A 21,719-nucleotide genomic window follows, 5' to 3' on the forward strand; every position below is an offset into this window, starting at 1 on the left:
TACTCAAGCACCTAAGACCCAGTTTTAGACTCCACTGCAATCCACAAAACTCCCACTGAACCCTGTAAGCACCTAAACTCACTTGGCACCTAAGTTTCTATCTCTGGGCACATGTAGCGCAGCCCCGCTTTAGATGACCAGATGCCTAAGCCCCAGAGGGATCCACAAACTGGGAAAACCACTCTAGGCATTCGTCCATCTAACTTATGTGCTGGGCCTGATCAGGTGGGCATGTGCAGTGATTGCTGGATCAGATCTTATTGAAAATCTGGCTCGCAAGGGAGGTGGCAATGGCCCATTTTTAACTTTTTGCCCTGTGGTTACAGCACTTACCTGGGTTGTGGGAGACCCAGGTTTAATTCCCCCCTCTGCCTCAGGGGGACAGAGGTCTCCCAGCACTGAGGAGAGAGCTCAAACCACTAAGCTAAAAGTATAACATGGACACAACCACCTCTTTCTCTGACTATTTTGTGTTTAGTGAAGCAGCTGCCTAACTCATTCTCACAAGAAATGATTTAAGTGCCTAAGCCACCTAATTCAAGAAATGGGGGTTCCTGGCTGTGAATCACTACTAGAGATAGACAACACCCTGCAGCTAGGAGCCTAACTCTGTGAGAGAGTGGGGTTTAGAAAACACCCCTTGCCTTGGCATCTCTCATTAGCTAATTTAGGCAGCTCCCCACCCACTATGCTGGCTTTTGCAGATTGCATTCCAAGGTGTTTAGGGAGCCTTGGTGCTTAATTCAGGCTTGTAGATCACAGTGTTATTCCTGTGATATTTTTTTTAGTTGCCTAAAAGTTAGGTGTTGCAATGCTCAGGTTAATCACTTCAACTGCTTTTGTGACACAACCAAAAGCTGAGTCTAGTTTGGAGACTATTTAGCGTTTTACATCAAATCCGCATGAAATGCAATAGTTTTAGCTGAGTTTTTCATTATTTTTCAATTTTTACTCTAATTCTTAAAACAAAACTTTGGGAGACAGTATGGTTGGACCCCCAGTGAACTGATGCAAAAGAAAGCATTTGCATGAAGGACCCTTGCACTGTGCTGACAAGTTTTGCCCAGCTCCATTTATTTTGCTCTGGGCAAATCGGGTTTCCTCCCCTGAACTGAGGGCTTGTCTACATCAGAAAGTTGCAGCGCTGGTGAGGGAGTTACAGCGCTGCAACTTTGAAGGTGTACACATCTGCAGGGCACCACCAGCGCTGCAACTCCCTGTTTGCAGCGCTGGCCGTACTCCCGTTTTGTCTCGGGTGTAGAGGATCCAGCGCTGGTGATCCAGCGCTGGTAATCCAATGTAGACACTTACCAGCGCTTTTCTTGACCTCTGTGGAAGGAGGAAGCCTCTGGTAATCAAGCTGGTCTCCTTTCCCGGTTTGCTCTCTCGTTCCCGGAACCCCGAGCAAGCAGGTCTCCTTCCCTGCGGTTTGCTGGGTGGCTCCGGGAACGCGAGAGCAAACCGCGGCGAAGCTGGTCTCCTTTCCCGGTTTGCTCTCTCGTTCCCGGAACCCCGAGCAAGCAGGTCTCCTTCCCTGTGGTTTGCTGGGTGGCTCCGGGAACGCGAGAGCAAACCGCGGCGAAGCTGGTCTCCTTTCCCGGTTTGCTCTCTCGTTCCCGGAACCCCGAGCAAGCAGGTCTCCATCCCTGCGGTTTGCTGGGTGGCTCCGGGAACGCGAGAGCAAACCGCGGCGAAGCTGGTCTCCTTTCCCGGTTTGCTCTCTCGTTCCCGGAATCCCGAGCAAGCAGGTCTCCTTCCCTGCGGTTTGCAGGGTGGTTCGGGGAACGCGAGAGCAAACCGCAGCAAAGCTGGTCTCCTTTCCCGGTTTGCTCTCGCGTTCCCGGAACCCCCCTTGAAGCCGCCCAACAGCGCTGCAGTGTGGCCACATCTAACACCACTTGCAGCGCTGGTTGCTGTAAGTGTGGCCACTCTGCAGCGCTGGCCCTATACAGCTGTACTAATACAGCTGTAACAACCAGCGCTGCAAAATTTTAGATGTAGACATGGCCTGAGGCTTTTATGTCTGTTTTATAGTCCTGACAACACAAATGCCTTCAGCCCATCTAGCAAAGGTGAGAGGAGCTGAGGAGGATAGAGCTAGAGGCCCTGATCAGCATTGCCAAGTGTCTGGAGTTTCTAGATATTTGGTCTTTTTCTGAAAGATCTAGATCCTGGAATCATAGGTACTGGAACTAGGGGGTGCTGTTGCACCCCCTGGTTTGAAGTAGTTTCCATTAGGATTTGGTTCAATGGCTCTTTGCACCCCCACTATACAAATTGTTCCAGCACCTCTCCCTGGAGTCACGTTATTAGGTAAGAGTGTTAGCTTTCAAGCGTGTGTGCGTGTTTGGGTGGCGGGGAGTAACATTTTAACTCTCATGGTTGCAGAGAAAAGCTGTAAGATGTGAACCCTGAAGGCTCAAAACCAGAAGGCAAATGAAAAGACCCCAGAAAGTTTGCTGTTTTTTTTTAAAACCTTATTCTTATGCCAATCGTTTTGAGCCTCATTCATGATTTGTGAGCAGGGGGCTGAGTAGCCCCATTGGGATCAATAAAACTAGTCACTGGAGTCAAGCTAAGCTCGGGAGTTAGTTTTCAAGCGTCCGAGATCACACAGACCTCAAAGTCACACAGCTCAGCCCTCCCTTGCCCTCAACGGCTCTGCCTCCTCCCTCCCGGACCGGGAGGCGCCTCCAGAGCCAGGAGACCTGAAAGCAAAGCTCCTTCCTTCGGCTGCTGCAGCTTCCCTGGGCAGCGCTGCCCGCTGCGAGGGACGTCTCTTGCCGGTAAGGCTGTCTGGAGAGAGCAGAGCGAGGGGGGAATCTGGGCAGGCTGCGGTGTAGGGGATCCCAAGCAGCTGCTACTCCTTGGGGCAGGAGAGAGATATCCGGGTTGGAGCCAGGTCCTGTTGGCCAGGCATAATCCACTGGGAAGCCTGACCGGGAGCTACTAACTGAAAACAAGTTGCAAGTCATTTAGAAGAGTGGTCTCGTTAATTGGTGCCTTAATCCTCCCCCCCCCCCGCCCTTTCCTGTCCCAGCAGCCGTTTCCTCTTCTTTCTGTGTGCATGTGTAATCTCCTTCCCTGCCCACCGGCTTTGATTCAGGACTCGGGCTCCATGAAAACATAGCAGCAAATTCAACTTCTTGTGACCGCCCTAGGGATTATTGTTCCCTCTGCCCCACCCACATATGCGGGATGGGGAACCTGTTTTTCCTGGCAGATGGCCGTATAAGCAGCGCTGCTCCTCCCTCTGTGTAGCTATGTAGTTTTCAACGAGTTGCCCAGTTTGGTTAAAAGTGCAATGAGTGTTCCCTTAAACTAGGGACATCAAAAAAAAAAAATCTTGCTCCTTCTTTTGAGGGGCCAGACGGGACACTGATGTGGAGGGGAATGAGGAAGGGGAGGAGCTCACTGTTTGTTTGTATACAGAGGCTACTTCCCATATCTTTGCAAGACTTCAAAATAATTTAAATTCTTTTAAGTTTATGTTCATGAAAGAACATAAGAACGGCCATAATGGGTCAGACCAAAGTTGCATCTAACCCAGTATCCTGTCTTCGGAGAGTGGCCAATGCCAGGTGCTTCAGAGGGAATGAACAGGTAATCATCAAGTGATCCAACCCCTGTCACCCATTCCCAGCTTCTGGCAAGAGAACCCCTACCCTCTTGCCCATCCTAGCTGATAGCCATTGATGGACCTATTCTCCATGAATTTATCTAGTTCTTTTTTGAGCCCCTTTATAGTCTTGGCCTTCACAACATCCTCTGGCAAAAGAGTTCCACAGGTTAACTCTGTGTTGTGTGAAGAAATACTTCCTTTTGTTTGTTTTAAACCTGCTGCCTATTAATTTCATTTGGTGACCCCTAATTCTGTTTTATGAGGAGTAAATAACACTTCTTTATTTTCTTTCTCCACACCAATCATGATTTTATAGACTTCTGTCATATCCCCCCTCCCCCCCTTAGTAGTACCTTTTCCAAGCTGAAAAGTCCCAGTCTTGTTACTCTCCTGATTTGGAAGCTGTTCCATACCCCTAATCATTTTTGTTGCCACTTTCTGAACCTTTTCCAATTCCAATATATCTTTTTTGAGACAGGGCGACCACATCTGTATGCAGTATTCAAGGTGTGGGCATGGATTTATATAGAGGCAATATGATATTTTCTGTCGTATTAGCTATCCTTTTCTTAATGATTCCCAACATTTTGTTTGCTTTTTTGACTGGACATTCAGTGGATGATTTCAGAGAACTACCCATAATGACTCCAAGATTGCTTTCTTGAGTGGGAACAGCTAATGCAGACTCCATCATTCTATATGTATAGTTGGGATTATGCTTTCCAATGTGCATTACTTTGCATTTATCAACATTGAAGTTCATCTGCCCAGTCATCTGCTTTTGGGAGTTCCCTGTGTAACTCTTCGCAGTCTGCTTTGCACTTAACTATCTGGAGTAATTTTGTATCATCTGCAGTTTTTGCCACCTCACTGTTTATCCCTTTTTCCAGATCATTTACGAATATGTTGATTAGGATTGGTCCCAGTACAGACCCCTGGGGGAACAATATTTACCTCTGTCCATTCTGAAGTTGATCATTTATTCCTACCCTTTGTTTTCTATCTTTTAACCAGTTACTGATCCATACGAGGACCTTCCTGCTTATCCCATAACAGCTAACTTTGCTTAAGAGCCTTTGCTGAGGGACCTTGTCCAGGGCCATCCCAAGAGGAATGCAGGACCCAGGGCAAATTAGCCTGTTGGGGCCCCCTTAGCATTATTTATACAGGTGAAATCTGGTTACAAGGAACTTCAAGAGCAGCTGCTGGCCACTGGTTAAATATTGATAGCGCCGAGCTGCATAATTATAATGTTATGTTATATTGTAGTTCTTTTTTATAATTTATAATAAAGTTCATATAATTAAAAAAAAAGTCACCGATCATGATCAGTGTCGCACCGCTTACATTCTGAAATCCACCTTCATGGACTTCCTTGAAGCAAACTTACTTCCCAGGTGCATATGGTCTCGCTTCCCTCAGTGGATTTTTTTAAAAATGTAATTACACATTTGCAACACTGAGAATCCATGTCTCGGGAACTGGGTAGCTCTTAAAGGGCCTATATGTGCCCTGGTGCTGAGGGATCTCAGGACGCTCCAGCATGGGGCTGGGAGGGGAGGGGACGTGGAAAAACAGATGGATGGAGGACCCCAGTCCTGAGGGGTGATGGAGAGAGCAGAGTTGTGGGACTCCAGGTCCTAGTACTGCAGGGAGGGGGATCCTAAGGCTGGAGAGCTGAAAGGCAAGGAGGACCCTGAGGCAGGGGGGTAGCCCTAGCCTGGAGGTGGCATTGGAGGACCCCACACAGCGCTGGGAGAGGGGAAAAAGAGCAGTGGAAGGGGGAGGTGTGGGGCTCTGGGGGACACCAGTGCTGGGCGATGGACGAAGGAAACTACTGGCTGGCACGCACCTGTGCTAGGGGGCCCCCTGTGCTGTTGAGAGTCCTGCCAGAAAAGGGAAGGGTCCGTCCAAGGGGAAGGGCAGGGTCAGGGTCAGCCTGCCCTGGCACTAGTGTTGGGGGGGGGGCACTAGGATCCTGCAGCAGCAGGCGAAGCTGGGAGCCGGCAGAGCGGGCTGAGGCCAGGTTGCTCGCTGCTACAGAGACTGAGCCTGACCCTGCGGGGGCTGTGAGCAAGAAAAAGAAATACACATCTGGGCCAGTGAGTGCGGGGCGTGGGCCTGGTCCCTGCTGCCGGTGCCAGGCCCCCCATTAGGGCCCTGGGCCTCCCTGCTCCCCCCGCCCCAAAGCTCAGGGCCCGTGGCAGTTGCCCTGGTCCCTCCTATGGACAGGACGGCTCTGACCTTGTCAAAGGCTTTCTGAAAATCTAAGACACTATATCCACTGGCTCACCCTTGTCCTCAAAGAATTGTAGTAGATTGGTGAGGCATGATGTCCCTTTGCAAAAACCAGATTGAATCTTCCCCAACAAATCATGTTCATCTATGTGTCTGACAATTCTGTTCTTTACTGTAGTTTCAACCAGTTTGCCCAGTACTGAAGTTAGGCTAATTGGCCTATAATTGCTGGGGTCGCCTTTGGAGCCTTTTTTAAAAATTGACGTCACATTAGCCATCCTTCAGTCTTAAGGTATAAGACTTAAGTATCCTGAGATCTGTATCCTTCTAATTACTAGAAAGATACAGCACAGGCAGTAACATTACAAGCTTCTTCTATGCTGTCCTGCCCATGGGACCTGGAGGTCAGTTAGTCTTCATGATCTATTCAAATCTTAGCCAGACTACTGAGAGTACCAGCAGCACTGCTAGATTTGATGGTACTTTTTATGTTGTGGATGCATATCCATTAAAAAAGTTACTGAAACCACTATTTTGCTTGACAAAACTGCCAGTGGGGTTGTGGTGGATATTCAGCTGAATATGAGCTCCCTGTATGATACCATGGCCAAAAGGTCTAATGCAATCCTTGAACACATAAATGGGAATCTTGAGTAACAGTAGAGAGGTTGTTTTCCCATTATATTTGATGCTAGCACAACCATTGCTAGACTACTGTGTCTAGTTCTAGTGTCCACAATTCAAGAAGATCTTGATAAATTGAAAAGGGTTCAGAGAAGAGCCATGAAAATGATTAAAGGATTAGAAAACCTGCCTTGTAATGATAGACACGCAGAGCTCAGTCTATTTACCTTAACAAAGAAAAAGTTAAGGTGTGACTTGATTACAGTCTCAAGGACCTACATGGGAAACAAATATTTAATAATGGACTCTTTAATCCAGAAGATAAAAGGTATAACACAATCCAATGGCTGGAAGCTGAACCTAGAGAAATTCAGAATGGAAACAAGACATACATTTGTAATATAGAGAGTAATTAACCATTGGAACAACTTACCAAGAGTCGTGGTGGATTCTCCATCACTGACCATTTTAAAATCAAGACTGGATTTTTTTGAAAAGACACATTCTAGGAATTATTTTAGTGAAGTTTTGTGGCTTATGTTATACAGGATGTCAGATTACATGATCACAGTGGTCCCTTCTGGCCTTGGAAATATGAATCTATGTAAACATTTTTACTCTATTTATCCTCTGGAACATGGTTATGTAAAGGGGGGCTGTGTCTCTCAATAGTAATCCCTCAAATCACCTGTTTCCAGTGTTTGCACTTGTCATAAACAGATAAGTAAGAGTTAATAGAACAGAAGTACTTCATATCTCTTTTGCCTGTAAAGGGTTAACAAGATCAGTGAGCCTGGCTGTCACCTGACCAGAGGACCAATCAGGGGACAGGATACTTTCAAATCTTGAGGGAGGGAAGTTTTTGTGTGTGCTGTTAGATTTTGGTTGTTGTTCACTCTGGGGGCTCAGAGGGACCAGACGTGCAACCAGGTTTCTCTCCAATCTCCCTGATACAGGTTCTTATAGATTCAAAATAGTAAGTACTAGGTGATGAGGCGAGTTAGGCTTATGGTTGTTTTCTTTATTTGCAAATGTGTATTTGGCTGGAAGGAGTTCAAATTTGTATTTTGCTGAAAGGATTTTTATTTGTACTTGTATACTTAGGCTGGGAGGGTATTCCCAGTGTCTATAGCTGAAAGACCCTGTAACATATTCCATCTTAAATTTACAAAGATAATTTTTACTGTTTTTTTCTTTCTTTAATTAAAAGCTTTTCTTGTTTAAGAACCTGATTGTTTTTTTTATTCTGGTGAGACCCCAGGGGACTGGGTCTGGATTCACCAGGGAATTGGTGGGGAGAAAGGAGGGAAGGGGGAGAGAAAGGTTATTTTCTCTCTGTGTTAGGATTACTTTCTCTCTTAGGGAGAGTCTGGGAGGGAGAGGGAGAAGGAGGGGGGAAGGTGAATTTTCCTCTCTTTTTCAAGATTCAAGGAGTTTGAATCACAGTGATCTTCCAGGGTAACCCAGGGAGGGGAAGTCTTGGAGAGGCAACGGTGAGGGAAAGGGTTTACTTTCCTTGTGTTAAGATCCAGAGGGTCTGGGTCTTGGGGGTCCCTGGGCAAGGTTTTGGGGGGACCAGAGTGTACCAGGCACTGGAATTCCTGGTTGGTGGCAGTGCTACATGTACTAAGCTGGTAATTGAGCTTAGAGGAATTCATGCTGGTACCCCATCTTTTGGACGCTAAGGTTCAGAGTGGGGGTTTATACCATGACAGCACTGATCCCCCTTTGTTGCCATTTTTATGTCCTTGGGCATCTTGGTTGAAAAAGTAGGGAAAAGGATTCCAATATGTACGTCCAGGGCTGATCGTGACTTCCTGTGTGACTGTGGACAAGTCCCTTATGACTTCTCTGCCTCCATTTCCCCTCTGTAAAATGGGGATAATAGCAGTTTCCTACCTTATAGGTATGTAATGAAAATACCTTAAAGATTGAGAGCCACTCCAGATATTATGATGATAGGGACAATATAAATACTCAGATTGATTCTTGTGTGCTGTATTCACCACCCTTTTTCATTTGAAAAGTGTAGCAATGTTTTTAGTTGGATGCCACGTATGTTGGGAAGTAAGTAACTTTGCATCAAGTATGTAATATAAACTTTTTTAAAAATTACTACATTTGCTACTTGTACAAAAGGCTCTTAAAAGTTGTTGAAAACTTCACTTTGACTAAAAGGAGCCTTTCCTTGTTTTTCTCCACAGATATGCATTCTTCTTAAAATGAGATTATCTTGAAGTTAAACACCAAGAAGTTCATCATTGTTTCTGTCTCAAGAAGGCGGCACCTAAGTAAAAATGTCCATCAGCATAACTTGGTGGTCTACTTGCACATTCCTAATGATGTGTTGTTACATGATACCTAGGCCATCCCTAAGTCAAGATTGCTCTCTAGAGAAGATGGAAAATGTTGTAATTGATATGATGCTATCTCTCTCAAAAGGCATCAGAGGGACTGAGCCAATATATACACCAACTCAGGAAGCTTGTATTAATGTTTGCTGCTTAAAAAAAAACATATCAGGTAAACTTATATTCCCTTGATTTCTGTTCTGCGCTATCATTGCTTATGACATGTTTGTAATGGGCTGGGATAGGATAAGCTGGAGTAAGCCCTCAAAGGGGAAGAACCAAGACATTCTACATTTTCTTTCTGCTTTCAGCACTGAATGTGAATATTTCTCTCCTTTCATACCAAGACTAACAAGATATTGTGAATATTGGTCTGTTTTGCTTAACCTATTAGCCAATGAAATGAGAACTTAGTGATTAAGTCCTAGTACTGTGTATTAGTCTGAGCAATTATTGCATGTATCTTGAATGCTAGGCATGCCCAATGGTTTTAAGCCCTTCCCCCTCGCCCTCACCATGCACTCCAAGACATAGAAGCCATAACTTTGTGAGTCCAGTAGACAGAATAAAAAGAAGCAATGGATTGTTTCATGTTACATTTGAGTAGCTACAAATAAAATGCTTACACTCTTCTGGGAACTTTGCTTTCCATCAGGCCCTTAGAAGCAGAATGAACTGTAGCTGCAGATAGCAGCATCGCAGTGTTAACGGCGAATCAAACAGCAGAAACAGTCAGGAGGCTGTGGGGATGGTGAAATCTCTCAGTCATTCAAAGAAATTAGTGGTTTTTCAAATTTATTGGATGCCTTTGAGCCAAAGACTCATATGAAAAATGGTGTCCCAAGATCTGATATGAGGGCAGCAGCACCTTGGTAGGAATCTCAGCAGGAGGGCGTGGGGAGGCTTATCCTACTATTTCTGTTAGACCTGGTTGACACGTAGAAGGAGGGGCAACATCTTGCAGATTGGCTTTTAGCTTGTAGGTGTCTAGTTATATATATTTATTAATCCCCATAACTATATTATTTCCTGCAGAATGCGATATATTCATTCTTTTCCCTTCATACTGATCTGGAGGATTTTAGTCAAGCTAAGCAGAGCTTATTGCCATAAAAGAGGCAGATACAACACGTCTTGTTGCCAAAGTATATAATATATTATCCTTTTTTAGGAGACAGGCAATGTAATTTGATGATTTTTAATGCTCGAGGGATAAGCCAGCATCCAAACTGCTACCTGTTTTACTGCCCTAGTAAGGAAGCTTGTCCAATGAAACCAGCAAAAGGACTCGTCAGCTACAGAATAAATAGAGGTAAACAATACTAAAATCAACTGATCATTGACTTTGTTTATACTCATGTGTCTTACAGATGTGTGTTGCATTAGAGTTGGTCAGAAAAGTTTTGATTTATCAGCAAAAAATGTAAAACGGAAAATGATCAGCTGAAAACTGAAAATTTCATTTTGGAAAAGCTACCATAGTGCTTCATGGGAGTTATAGTTTTGTGTGTCTTATACCCCCTTTTTTCTTTATGGACCTGGCTTCTCATGTGGACTGGCATCTCTGATGATGCATCCTGATTGCCCCCACCCTTTGTTAAACTTCAAAATCTTTTATATTCCTTTCCTCTTTAAAAAAACAAAACAACCCACCCTGGCATACCATGACAATGTGAGACACAGTTAATATTAATGTGTCAGGAAATTATATCTCCTCTCTAATCTTTCATACGTATGCTTTCTGTTTAGACTGGAAGCTCTTTAGACCAGGGATTTATTGCTAAATAATACAGTTTGTGTGCCCTTAAAAAGCTTCTTCCATTTTGACACATTCTATGTGTTTGGGAGGAATTCCCTATGGGTATATTGAATATTATTGGAAGCAATAGAAATTTAGCACCCTTGTAGCACTTCACATGTTTGAAGGGATCATATTGTGGTGGCTGAGGGGCATATAAATACCTAGTTATAGAAAGCACTATACAAATATTAATCTTCATAACATCTCTGCAAGATTAGTAAGTAAACAAAAGTAGTAATATTCCTCTTTTTTCAGGTAGAGAAGCTGAAGCAGAGATGCAAAGTGACTTACCCAAGGCCAAACTGCATGTCAGTAGCAAGGTTTAGAGAAGTCTTAGAACTCAGGAATTTCTTGTCGTCTCTAATGTGCTGTGCACTTTTTGGTGCTAATACATTAGCTGTACTAAGGTCAGCTATTAAGATGTAGCAAGCTTACCAAAATATATTTTGCAGTGTAGTGGTAGCCATGTCAGTTGCAGCATATTAGAGAGACAAGGTGGCTGAGGTAATGAAGAAGAGCTCTGTGTAGCTCGAAAGCTTGGTTCTTCCACTGACAGAATTTGATCCGTTAAAAGATGCCTCACACACCTTGTCTCTCAAAATATACTTCTACACTGGCACCTTATCTGACTGTACTCTTCAAATAACACATTGACAATTAAACTGTCCTCCAGCAAGGGAGTTGATGTGGTGGTTTCAGTATGGCTCACTTTGCAGAGAACACAAGGTTTTTTTTAATAAACTGGAGTTCTTCCTCTCTCTCTCAGATATTTCCCAAAGGCTGAGCTTACTGAAGAGGTCACTTTCTCCTGGGAAGGAATTGATTGGTGAGGGAAAGCATGCCGTCTAGCAGGGTCATCCGCATAACTTTTTCAGAAATTGTTAGGGTACATTTGCTGTGATAACACCAGGAAACCAAGGCAGGGGGAAGGAACAAATGCCTTAAACTCTTAGAGTGCAAAAACAGAAGAGTCAAAGTAATTAATTTATTATCTAACTTTTATCACACGTCTCCAACTCTTTTCTCCCTCAGGAGTATGTAGAGGATTGAAAGAGGGAAGAGAACATGTGACTGTGCCGGGCTCTTGATCTGCCAAAGTGCAATTGCTGAGTTTTACTCATTGTTTTCAATTGTGCTGTTTTTCTGGCTCCTGTCCATATTGAATTATGGAAATGATGTGTGTGAGCTCGTTTACCTTAAGCCTACATTGCTGATAAGCTTTTCAAAGGCAGTTACCAAGAAGCCTAGCCCACTTCTTGTGACAAACCTTTTAAGTTTGTTTTTTTCAGATACAAATGTGCACAAGGTTACAGTTATTAGTGATAAAGAAGAATACTCAAGTATTGGAGCAGTTTTATTCAGTGCAAACTTGATTTTTCCAGCTCAACCACCACAGAACCAATTTGTGATTCAGGAGATTTTTATCTTCTGATTCCAGCCACAGAAGCTATTGCTGAAAAACTATGAGATGACCTCCAAGGTAATTTAGGATATGGACTATTTGAGAGTGGTCCTGTAGAATACTCTTCTTTTATATTTTTTAAATAGTGGTTTGTGTACTGCTTTATCTCTCTTCCTTCAATAGCAAGATTATCTATTCTATTATAATGCCACTAGTGTGCCTAGCACTTGACAATTTCTTAAGAAGACAAGGTCCCTGCATTCGGGAGCTTACAATCTAAAATGAAAATGAGGAAATAAAGCTGACTCTTTTTTTTAAAGCTCAAAAATATAGAGTGCGATTAGTCAGACTCTGGCTGCAATAACTATCTGCTTTCTGATGGTACATCCATGAGTGTTCAGGGACATTGGTTGGCTTTGTGGAAGAAGGTGGGAAGATTCATGTAGGGTGATGAGATCCTTCTTTGTCCCCCAACCAAACTGTTTCCCACAGCATACATTACACACACACTGCAGTTTTCTGACTGTTATTTGAGGGAGTGAATTTGGTAATCTACATCATTGCTCTACTTCGGGTGCTTGTCTAAGAGCATGGCTTCTACAAGTAGCCAACCAGTCAGGCAGCAGCACAGACAGCTGCAGCGGCACAGGAGCCAGCAAACAGAGCTGTAAACAGGGGAGTTTCAGAGGGAGTTTCCAGGGAGAGGTTGCGGGGGAGACCAGGACAGAGAAACTGACAGGCTAGTTAAGGGATTGGGGGGTGGTCTGGTGCCTGCTGGGGGTTTGTGTTGTGTTCTGTTCCGTGGACTACCAGGCTTTAGGTGGGAAGGCTATGACTGATACAGAGATAGAACTGAAAGACACAGTGAGGATGACTGGATGTGGAAGCTGCGGCATGTACATGATCCTGGAGGGGGTACCTGAAAAGAGTTTTGTCTGCATGAAGTGCTGCCTGATAGAGCTGATGGAAGAAAAGATCCGAGGACTGGAGATGCAGGTGCAAACTCTGGTTGAGTTTAGAAGGGGGTTGGAGCAGATGATGGAGCACAGACACAAGGGGGCTGAAGGGATAAGCTCAGACGTGCAGATGGAAGCAAGACCAAAGAATTCAGAGGAGAGACTGCAGGGTGAGGAAAGTGGACGGTGGAACCATGTGACTAAGAGAACCAGGCAGAGGAAAAGACGGGCCAGTGAAGTGGAAGTAGAACTCAGGAACAGGTTTGCAGAGTTGGATAATGAAGAAGGGACACAGCAAGTGATCACTGAAGGCAAGAGGGCAAGGAAAAAGAGAAGAGCTGATAGTCCTACAAGAGGAGGGGAGGAGTCAATGGAGGCAACACCAAATATAAGCCCCAGGAGGATTGCAAGGGTGAATAGGAATCAAGAGGACTTGCAGACAGTGGGTGCAGGGGATAGACCGGAGAATCACACTGTCACCAGGAAAAGGCAGGTCTACGTGATTGGAGACTCCTTACTGAGAAGAATAGACAGGCCTGTGACTAGAGCTGATCGGGAGAACAGAAGGGTGTGCTGTCTGCCGGGTGCTAAGATACAGGATGCGGACCTGAGGCTGAAAAGGATCCTAGCGGGAGCGGGAAATAATCCGTTGATTGTCCTTCATGTGGGAACGAATGATACAGCTAGATACTCTCTGGAATGTATCAAGGGAGACTATGCCAGACTGGGGAAGACGCTTAAGGAAAACGAGGCTCAGGTGATCTTCAGTGGGATTCTGCCGGTTCCTAGAGAAGGGCAACAAAGGTTTAACAAGATTATGGTGATCAACAGATGGCTCAGGCAGTGGTGCTGTAAGGAGGGCTTTGGGATGTATGGCCATTGGGAAGCATTTACAGACAGAAGACTGTTCTCTCGGGATGGACTTCACCTGAGCAAGGAGGGAAATAGACTTCTAGGATGGAGGCTCGCCGAACTGATTAAGAGAGCTTTAAACTAGGAAGTTGGGGGAGATAGTTGGGAGATGTCCAGGAGATCTCCATGCCAGAATGTAACCTTGAGAGGGAAGTAAACAAAGTAAGAGGGGATACAGCCGTGGACACAAGAATTGGCATACAGAGGAAGGGTAGTGTAGATAGCAGACTAACAGGTGATGCTGGTGGTAGAATGTCTGTGCCTAACAGGGTAAAGAATGTAAGTGAAGCCAAACGGCGAAAATTAAGATGTCTGTATACTAATGCGAGGAGCCTAGGGAACAAAATGGAGGAACTAGAGCTACTGGTGCAGGAAATGAAACCGGATATTATAGGGATAACAGAAACATGGTGGAATAGTAGTCATGACTGGAGTACAGGTATTGAAGGCTATGTGCTGTTTAGGAAAGACAGAAATAAAGGCAAAGGTGGTGGAGTAGCATTGTACATCAATGAGGAGGTTAACTGTAAAGAAATAAGAAGTGATGGAATGGACAAGACAGAGTCTGTCTGGGCAAAAATCAGACTGGGAAAGAAAGCTACTAGAGCCTCCCCTGAGATAGTTCTTGGGGTGTGCTACAGACCGCCGGGATCTGATTTGGATATGGATAGAGACCTCTTTAATGTTTTTAAGGAAGTAAACACTAATGGGAAATGTGTGATCATGGGAGACTTTAACTTCCCAGATATAGACTGGAGGACAAGTGCTAGCAAGAATAATAGGGCTCAGATTTTTCTGGATGTGATAGCAGATGGATTTCTTCACCAAGTAGTTGAAGAACCGACAAGAGGGGATGCCATTTTAGATTTGGTTTTGGTGAGTAGTGAGGACCTCATAGAAGAAATGGTTGTAGGGGACAACCTTGGTTCGAGTGATCATGAGCTAATTCAGTTCAAACTAGATGGAAGGATAAACAAAAATAGATCTGGGACTAGGGTTTTTGACTTCTCGAGGGCTAACTTTAAAGAATTAAGGAAATTAGTTAGGGAAGTGGATTGGACTGAAGAACTTGTGGATCTAAATGCGGAGGAGACCTGGAATTAGTTTGTCACAGTTGCAGAAACTATCGGAAGCCTTCATCCCAAGAAAGAGGAAAAAAACCATAGGCAGGAGTTGTAGACCAAGCTGGATGAGCAAGCATCTCAGAGAGGTGATTAAGAAAAAGCAGAAAGCCTACAAGGAGTGGAAGAAGGGTGGGATTAGCAAGGAAAGCTACCTTAGTGAGGTCAGAACATGTAGGGATAAAGTGAGAGAGGCTAAAAGCCAAGTAGAGTTGGACCTTGCAAAGGGGATTAAAACCAATAGTAAAAGGTTCTATAGCCATATAAATAAGAAGAAAACAAAGAAAGAAGAAGTGGGACCGCTAAACACTGAGGATGGAAAGGAGGTTAAGGATAACCTAGGCATGGCCCAATATCTAAATAAGTACTTTGCCTCAGTCTTTAATAAGGCTAATGAGGAGCTTAGGGATAATGGAAGGATGACAAACAGGAATGAGGATATGGAGGTGGATATTACCACATCTGAGGTAGAGGCCAAACTTGAACAGCTTAATGGGACAAAATCGGAGGGCCCAGACAGTCTTCATCCAAGAATGTTAAAGGAACTGGTGCATGAAATTGCAAGCCCGTTAGCGAGAATTTTTAATAAATCGGTAAACTCAGGGGTTGTACCGTACGACTGGAAAATTGCTAACGTAGTTCCTATCTTTAAGAAAGGGAGAAAGAGTGATCCGAGTAACTATAGGCCTGTTAGTTTGACATCTGTAGTATGTAAGGTCTTGGAAAAATTTTTGAAGGAGAAAGTTAGTTAAGGACATTGAGGTCAATGGTAATTGGGACAAATTACAACATGGTTTTACTAAAGGTAGATCGTGCCAAACCAACCTGATCTCCTTCTTTGAGAAGGTGACAGATTATTTAGACAAAGGAAATGCAGTAGACCTAATTTACCTCAATTTTAGTAAGGCATTTGACACAGTTCCACATGGGGAATTATTAGTTAAATTGGAAAAGAGGGGGATCAATATGAAAATTGAAAAGTGGATAAGGAACTGGTTAAAGGGGAGACTACAACGGGTAGTGTTGAAGGGTGAACTGTCAGGCTGGAAGGAGGTTACTAGTGGAGTTCCTCAAGGATCGGTTTTGGGACCAATCTTATCTAACCTTTTTATTACTGACCTTGGCACAAAAAGCGGGAATGTGCTAATAAAGTTTGCAGATGACACAAAGCTGGGGGGTATTGCTAACACAGAGAAGGACTGGGATATCATACAGGAAGATCTGGATGACCTTGTAAACTGGAGTAATAGTAATAGGATGAAATTTAATAGTGAAAAGTGCAAGATCATGCACTTAGGGATTAATAATAAGAATTTTAGATATACATTGGGGACGCATCAGTTGGAAGCAACAGAGGAGGAGAAGGACCTTGGAGTATTGGTTGATCGCAGGATGACTATGAGCTGCCAATGTGATATGGCCGTTAAAAAAGCTAATGCGGTTTTAGGATGCATCAGGCGAGGTATTTCCAGCAAAGATAAGGAGGTGTTAGTACCGTTATATAACGCGCTGGTGAGACCTCACCTGGAATACTGTGTGCAGTTCTGGTCTCCCATGTTTAAGGAGGATGAATTCAAACTGGAACAGGTTCAGAGACGGGCTACTAGGATGATCCGAGGAATGGAAAACCTGTCATATGAAAGGAGACTCAAAGAGCTTGGCTTGTTTAGTCTAGCCAAAAGAAGGCTATGGGGGGATATGCTTGCTCTTTATAAATATATCAGAGGGATTAATATTAGGTAGGGAGAGGAATTATTTAAGCTTAGTACCAATGTAGACACAAGAACAAATGGGTATAAACTGGGCACTAAGAAGTTTAGACTTGAAATTAGATGAAGGTTTCTAACCATTAGAGGATGAAGGTTTCTAACCATTAGAGGAGTGAAGTTCTGGAACAGCCTTCCAAGGGGAGTAGTGGGGGCAAAAGACATATCTGGCTTTAAGACTAAGCTTGATAAGTTTATGGAAGGGATGGTATGATGGGATAGCTTAATTTTGGCAATTGATCTTTGATTATCAGCAGATAAGTATGCCATGTGCACGGTGATGGGATGTTGGATGGGATGGGATCTGAGTTACTGCAGAGAATTCTTTCCTGAGTGCTGGCTGGTGAGTCTTGCCCACATGCTCAGGGTTTAGCTGATCGCCATATTTAGGGTCGGGAAGGAATTTTCCTCCAGGGCAGATTGGCAGAGGCCCTGGAGGTTTTTCGCCTTCCCCTGCAGCGTGAGGCATGGGTCACTTGCTGGTGGATTCTCTGCAGCTTGTGGTCTTCAAACCACAATTTGAGGACTTCAATAACTCGGACATAGGTTAGGGGTTTGTTATAGAAGTGGATGGGTAGGGTTCTGTGGTCTGCTTTGTGCAGGAGGTCAGACTAGATGATCACATTGGTCCCTTCTGACCTTAAAGTCTATGAGTCTATAAGTGGAGTTCAGTCCCTCACTCCTTTTGTTTAGAATGAGAAAGGAATGGTGGTTTAGCTGACCACATCTGCTGTATTGTTGAGCAAATTCCTTGTCTCAGAGGAAATGCAGTAGGAACTGAGGAACTGTTGGGATTTTGATCATCTAGATCAGGCGTAGGCAAACTATGGCACGGGTGCTGAAGGCGGAACGCAAGCTGATTTTCAGTGGCACTCAAGCTGCCCGGGTCCTGGCCACCGGTCCAGGGGGCTCTGCATTTTAATTTAATTTTAAATGAAGCTTCTTAAACTTTTTAAAGACCTTATTTACTTTACATACAAGAATAGTTTAGTTATATATTATAGACTTATAGAAAGAGACCTTCTAAAAAAGTTAAAATGTATTAATGACACGCAAAACTTTAAATCAGAGTGAATAAATGAAGACTCGGCACACCATTCTGAAAGGTTGCCGACCCCTGATCTAGATTTTGACCTTTGAGTTTGTGGTGCACATTAAATAATAAAATATCAAATCATGTAGATTTCCCTTTCTAGCTACTGAGTAAAGTTTGCAGAAAAATCAATAACTTGTTCTTGGAAGACTCTCTATTTGGTTGTTGGTTTTTTTGTTTGTTTTTTGCTGTCTGTTGGATAGATTGTGAAAAAGCTATGTGGTAACAAACTGTCATATAATGATAAGGATCTTTCCCATTCTGGTTACGGTTTTAAATGGAAATTTCTTTCAAAAGTTATTGCATTCCAGTTTACAACATAACTGTTTTTTTGCTCTATGCTGCTTAATGTCCCTTCTAGAAACCAAAAATATGTTTCCCAACTTGTAGGACAGCAGCTGGGGTAGGTGGTCTTTCCATTTCAATTAATTGAATTAACTGTGAAGATTTTTTGCTTCCTCATGACCCAATATAATGGAAGTTAGCCCAGCACCCTGGATAAAGGGGCTTCCAGTTGAGACAGAAGAAACCATGAATGTGTTTTGTATACTTTAAATCCACTACTTTTTTTTTTCAAACATCCTGTATGTATCTAATTATATCAATTTTAAGGCAGATGAAATCAGAGTGCAAGCTACTTAACAGTGTACTCTCCTTCTAAATTCTCCATATATTCAGTTTCTAGTCTTCTTCTTGTCTGTTCTCTTGCAAAGACCTGTTGCTAAGGAAGGGGGAATAGTACACGAGGTTAGTGCACTAGCTTCAGGTCAAATCCTGACTTACACCTCAGGTGATCTCAGTCTGGTACCTATTTTGTGTGTATTGCACAATTTTAGTCTTAAAAGCAGAGATGTTGCTGGTCAAAATCAAGATATATTGGGGAAAATTCTGAGGGAAGCAAGAGTGTACATCCTTCATGTAGTTTTACATTAGGGACACTAGGGTAATCACTGATGAGGTAAACCTGTGAGTCAACTTGCTTATCTTAGTTCCTGGCTGCTGTCAGGTGGCAGGGGAAAATTAAAGTTATTCAATGAAGGTCACCCAAATATTTGCATATTGTAATGATATGGTGATCTTGTAAAGTGGAACCTTAACATGGTCTTCTTATCACTTAACTTTTTTCAGAGAGAAAATCCATTTCTGAGAGATTTTTCAATTGAAGGAAGTGTCAGATTCTTTCACCATTAATTCTAGGTTATCTAAGTGTTGGGTGTGTGTGGTTTCTTGTTTGCTTAGGAATTTCATTATATGGTTAACTCTCCAGTACTTAGAGGTAATACAGTGAATAAGGGTGAATCACCACACCCAATGCTAAATCCAACTGGCTATTGGATGACGATAATGTGGACAAAGGAGCTGTGCCAGTTAGTTAGTCTTCCCAAGAACCATTACCCAAAGTGTTAGGTTTTTTTTTGTTTTGTTTTGTTTTTTTGTATAAGATCTATATACAGTATCTTAACATAATGGAACCTTTGTCAATAGTGTGAGTTTGCATGCAGCTTTTATCATGCCAAACTGTGCATATTTTGCTATCAGACTCCAGTTAATAGCTTTGATAGAGCTACAATGCACTGTGCTGCTTAGAAACTGATTCCATTTAACTTCAGAGGAAAGGGTGAACATTTTAGTCAACTACTTATGATGGACCCTGCCCTTCCTCACTTCTAACAACTCTTCATCCGCTTCCCCTCATGATGGCTCAAGTTCATGCTCCTCCACAGACTTCCTGTGAGACTTTTTGCAAGTCACTTAACCTTTTTGTGCCTGTGTAAAATGAAAATAATGGTACTTCCCTACCTCACAGGATAATTACATTGTGAGGATAATAGCATTAAAAGAATGAGGCACCCAAATTCGGCAGCAACAGGGGCTTTATAAGTACCTTAGATAGATATATGCAAAATTGACAAATACAAGTGTGACTTGGTAACTTCTGCTTCTCAGGTTGGCAGAGACTAAGAATGTTTTGAAGATGACTGGCCTGATTCTTCACTGCCTTGCACCTCTGTATGAGCATTTAAACATGTGCAATGTGAGTGCAGAACACTACCAAATCAAATGATTTCTTTGCACAGAGATAAATGCTTACATAAGATGTAAGACTGTGAAGAATCTGGCCTGATACTTTTAGGCTTTGGAGATGGAGTATCAATTTGTGCTATGACAACTGTAATTTTAACATGCCTATTGCCAAACACTTTAGTGATTTTTTTTAAAAAGAGGAGAAAATCGTGATACTCCAGGCAGTTTAATTGTTTCTTTTCGGGGTGGGCGCCTTTTGTGATTCTCTATTGGATTCAGAAGAAGCAGTAAGCAGAGGAAGCATTTGATAGCTAGGGTAGATTGAATAATTAATTTATATATTTTCTTTCTATTTTTAGGTGTACAGATTCTGGACTCGCAGCTTGCAAATTACAACTCAAATGGAAACTCTCTTTCTTCACAAGCAGCTCGCTTTGACCTTCCTAATCAGACAGGTCACCTGAATCATACGGTTGCTTTGCAGAAATCTATTACTTCTCAGATGTCTGAACTCATTGACCATATAGAAGAACATTTAGATAAGATTGAATTGCACATACAGTTTCCTGAAGACCAAGAGAAAAAACATCCTGAGACCTTAGATTCTTTCCCAAAACAAAAAATAACCAAGCTATTGCCTACAAGGGCTGCTCGAACGTCTCAGCTTAGCACCTCCACTCCACCACCACCTGCCATGCTTCCTACCACTATCAGTAGTGCTGTACTCAAAAACACGAACACTAGCACTCAGATTCCTACCAGCAATGCTTTTACCACAACTAACCACATGAGCTTGAATTCCAGAACTGCTACAGAATTTGCAAGGCTAAGAACATCTGCCACCACTATCAAACCAATAGCCACCTCTACAGACAGTACTAGCAGCATCGGCCTCTTTTCTTTGTCAGTTGTTGCTTTGCTTAGTAAGGATTCCTCTGCTCCTTTTCAAAATATGCACCAGGATAATAGGCAGCGTGATTCAGAAGCCTACCTATTAGATGATGTTCCAAAAAGCAAGCATGCCCCTCAATCTGGTGACAAAAGTGGTCTCGTAGCAGCTTTACTTTTTGGGATAGTATTTTTGCTATTAGTTATTGTGCTAATAGGCAGAAGAATGTCTCAATCTCTTAAAAGAAGACGTTATAATAGGCTAGACTACTTGATCAATGGAATGTATGCTGATGTATGATGGGAGGGGAAAATGAAACAATACATTGGTAAGAAGTGCAGTCTTTGTTAGAAGCTGTAGCCTGCAACTGAACTGCAGTGCTGAAATCTTTGAGGAGGGTGTGTTCTCTCTTAGGGAAACAGGTGGGAAAGGGGCAAGCAGCTGTGGATGTGTTCTTTTCCCCTCTCCCCACCCCCCAAAAAGTACACTCTGAATTGTGTAGTAAAATTCATTTAACTGCTAAATCATAAAATATACAAACACCGTCTAAGTTAAGCAAGGTCGTTTTTAGATTTAAAATAAAAAATCAAGATCCTAACATAATATTTTGCACCTTGATTAGGTTGTGAACAAAACTTATTGTGTGCATCTGTACAGCCCATCCCTGTATTCTGTTAATATTTTGCATAAAAATATCTGTTAACCAGTGTGTAAACACTACTGTTTTACCTGACAGTCCTATTTAATACATTGCCTCATGACTTAGAGCAGGGGTCTCAAACTTGAATGACAACGAGGGCCACATGAGGACTAGTACATTGGCCTGAGGGCCGCATTACTACACCTCCCCGCAACTGCCCTCGGCCCTGCCCCCACTCCACTCCTTCCATGAGGCCCCGCCCCTGCCCTGCCTCTTCCC

The 21,719-nt window shown here is 43.2% G+C and overlaps 1 protein-coding gene across 1 annotated transcript; it reads left to right on the top strand.

Moving 5' to 3' along the window:
- Positions 1-2,684: 2,684 nt before the first annotated feature.
- MANSC1 (MANSC domain containing 1) lies at positions 2,685-21,474 on the top strand. Its single transcript, XM_030553284.1, has 4 exons — positions 2,685-2,786; positions 8,689-9,007; positions 10,007-10,147; positions 20,271-21,474. Exons 2-4 carry the CDS (start codon positions 8,782-8,784, stop codon positions 21,098-21,100), a joined length of 1,197 nt encoding a protein of 398 aa, XP_030409144.1. The 5' UTR covers positions 2,685-2,786; positions 8,689-8,781; the 3' UTR covers positions 21,101-21,474.
- The last annotated feature ends 245 nt before the right edge of the window (positions 21,475-21,719 follow it).

Source organism: Gopherus evgoodei, chromosome 1 (assembly GCF_007399415.2).
Source record: "Gopherus evgoodei ecotype Sinaloan lineage chromosome 1, rGopEvg1_v1.p, whole genome shotgun sequence".
In the NCBI taxonomy this organism is placed as follows: Eukaryota; Metazoa; Chordata; order Testudines; family Testudinidae; genus Gopherus; species Gopherus evgoodei.

Coding starts and splice junctions, on each gene's coding strand:
- MANSC1 (XM_030553284.1), top strand. CDS start 8,782: ATGTCCATCAGCATAACTTGGTGGTCTACTTGCACATTCCTAATGATG. Junction 9,008..10,006: donor CTTAAAAAAAAACATATCAG/GTAAACTTATAT, acceptor ATCCTTTTTTAG/GAGACAGGCAATGTAATTTG. Junction 10,148..20,270: donor CAGCTACAGAATAAATAGAG/GTAAACAATACT, acceptor TTCTATTTTTAG/GTGTACAGATTCTGGACTCG.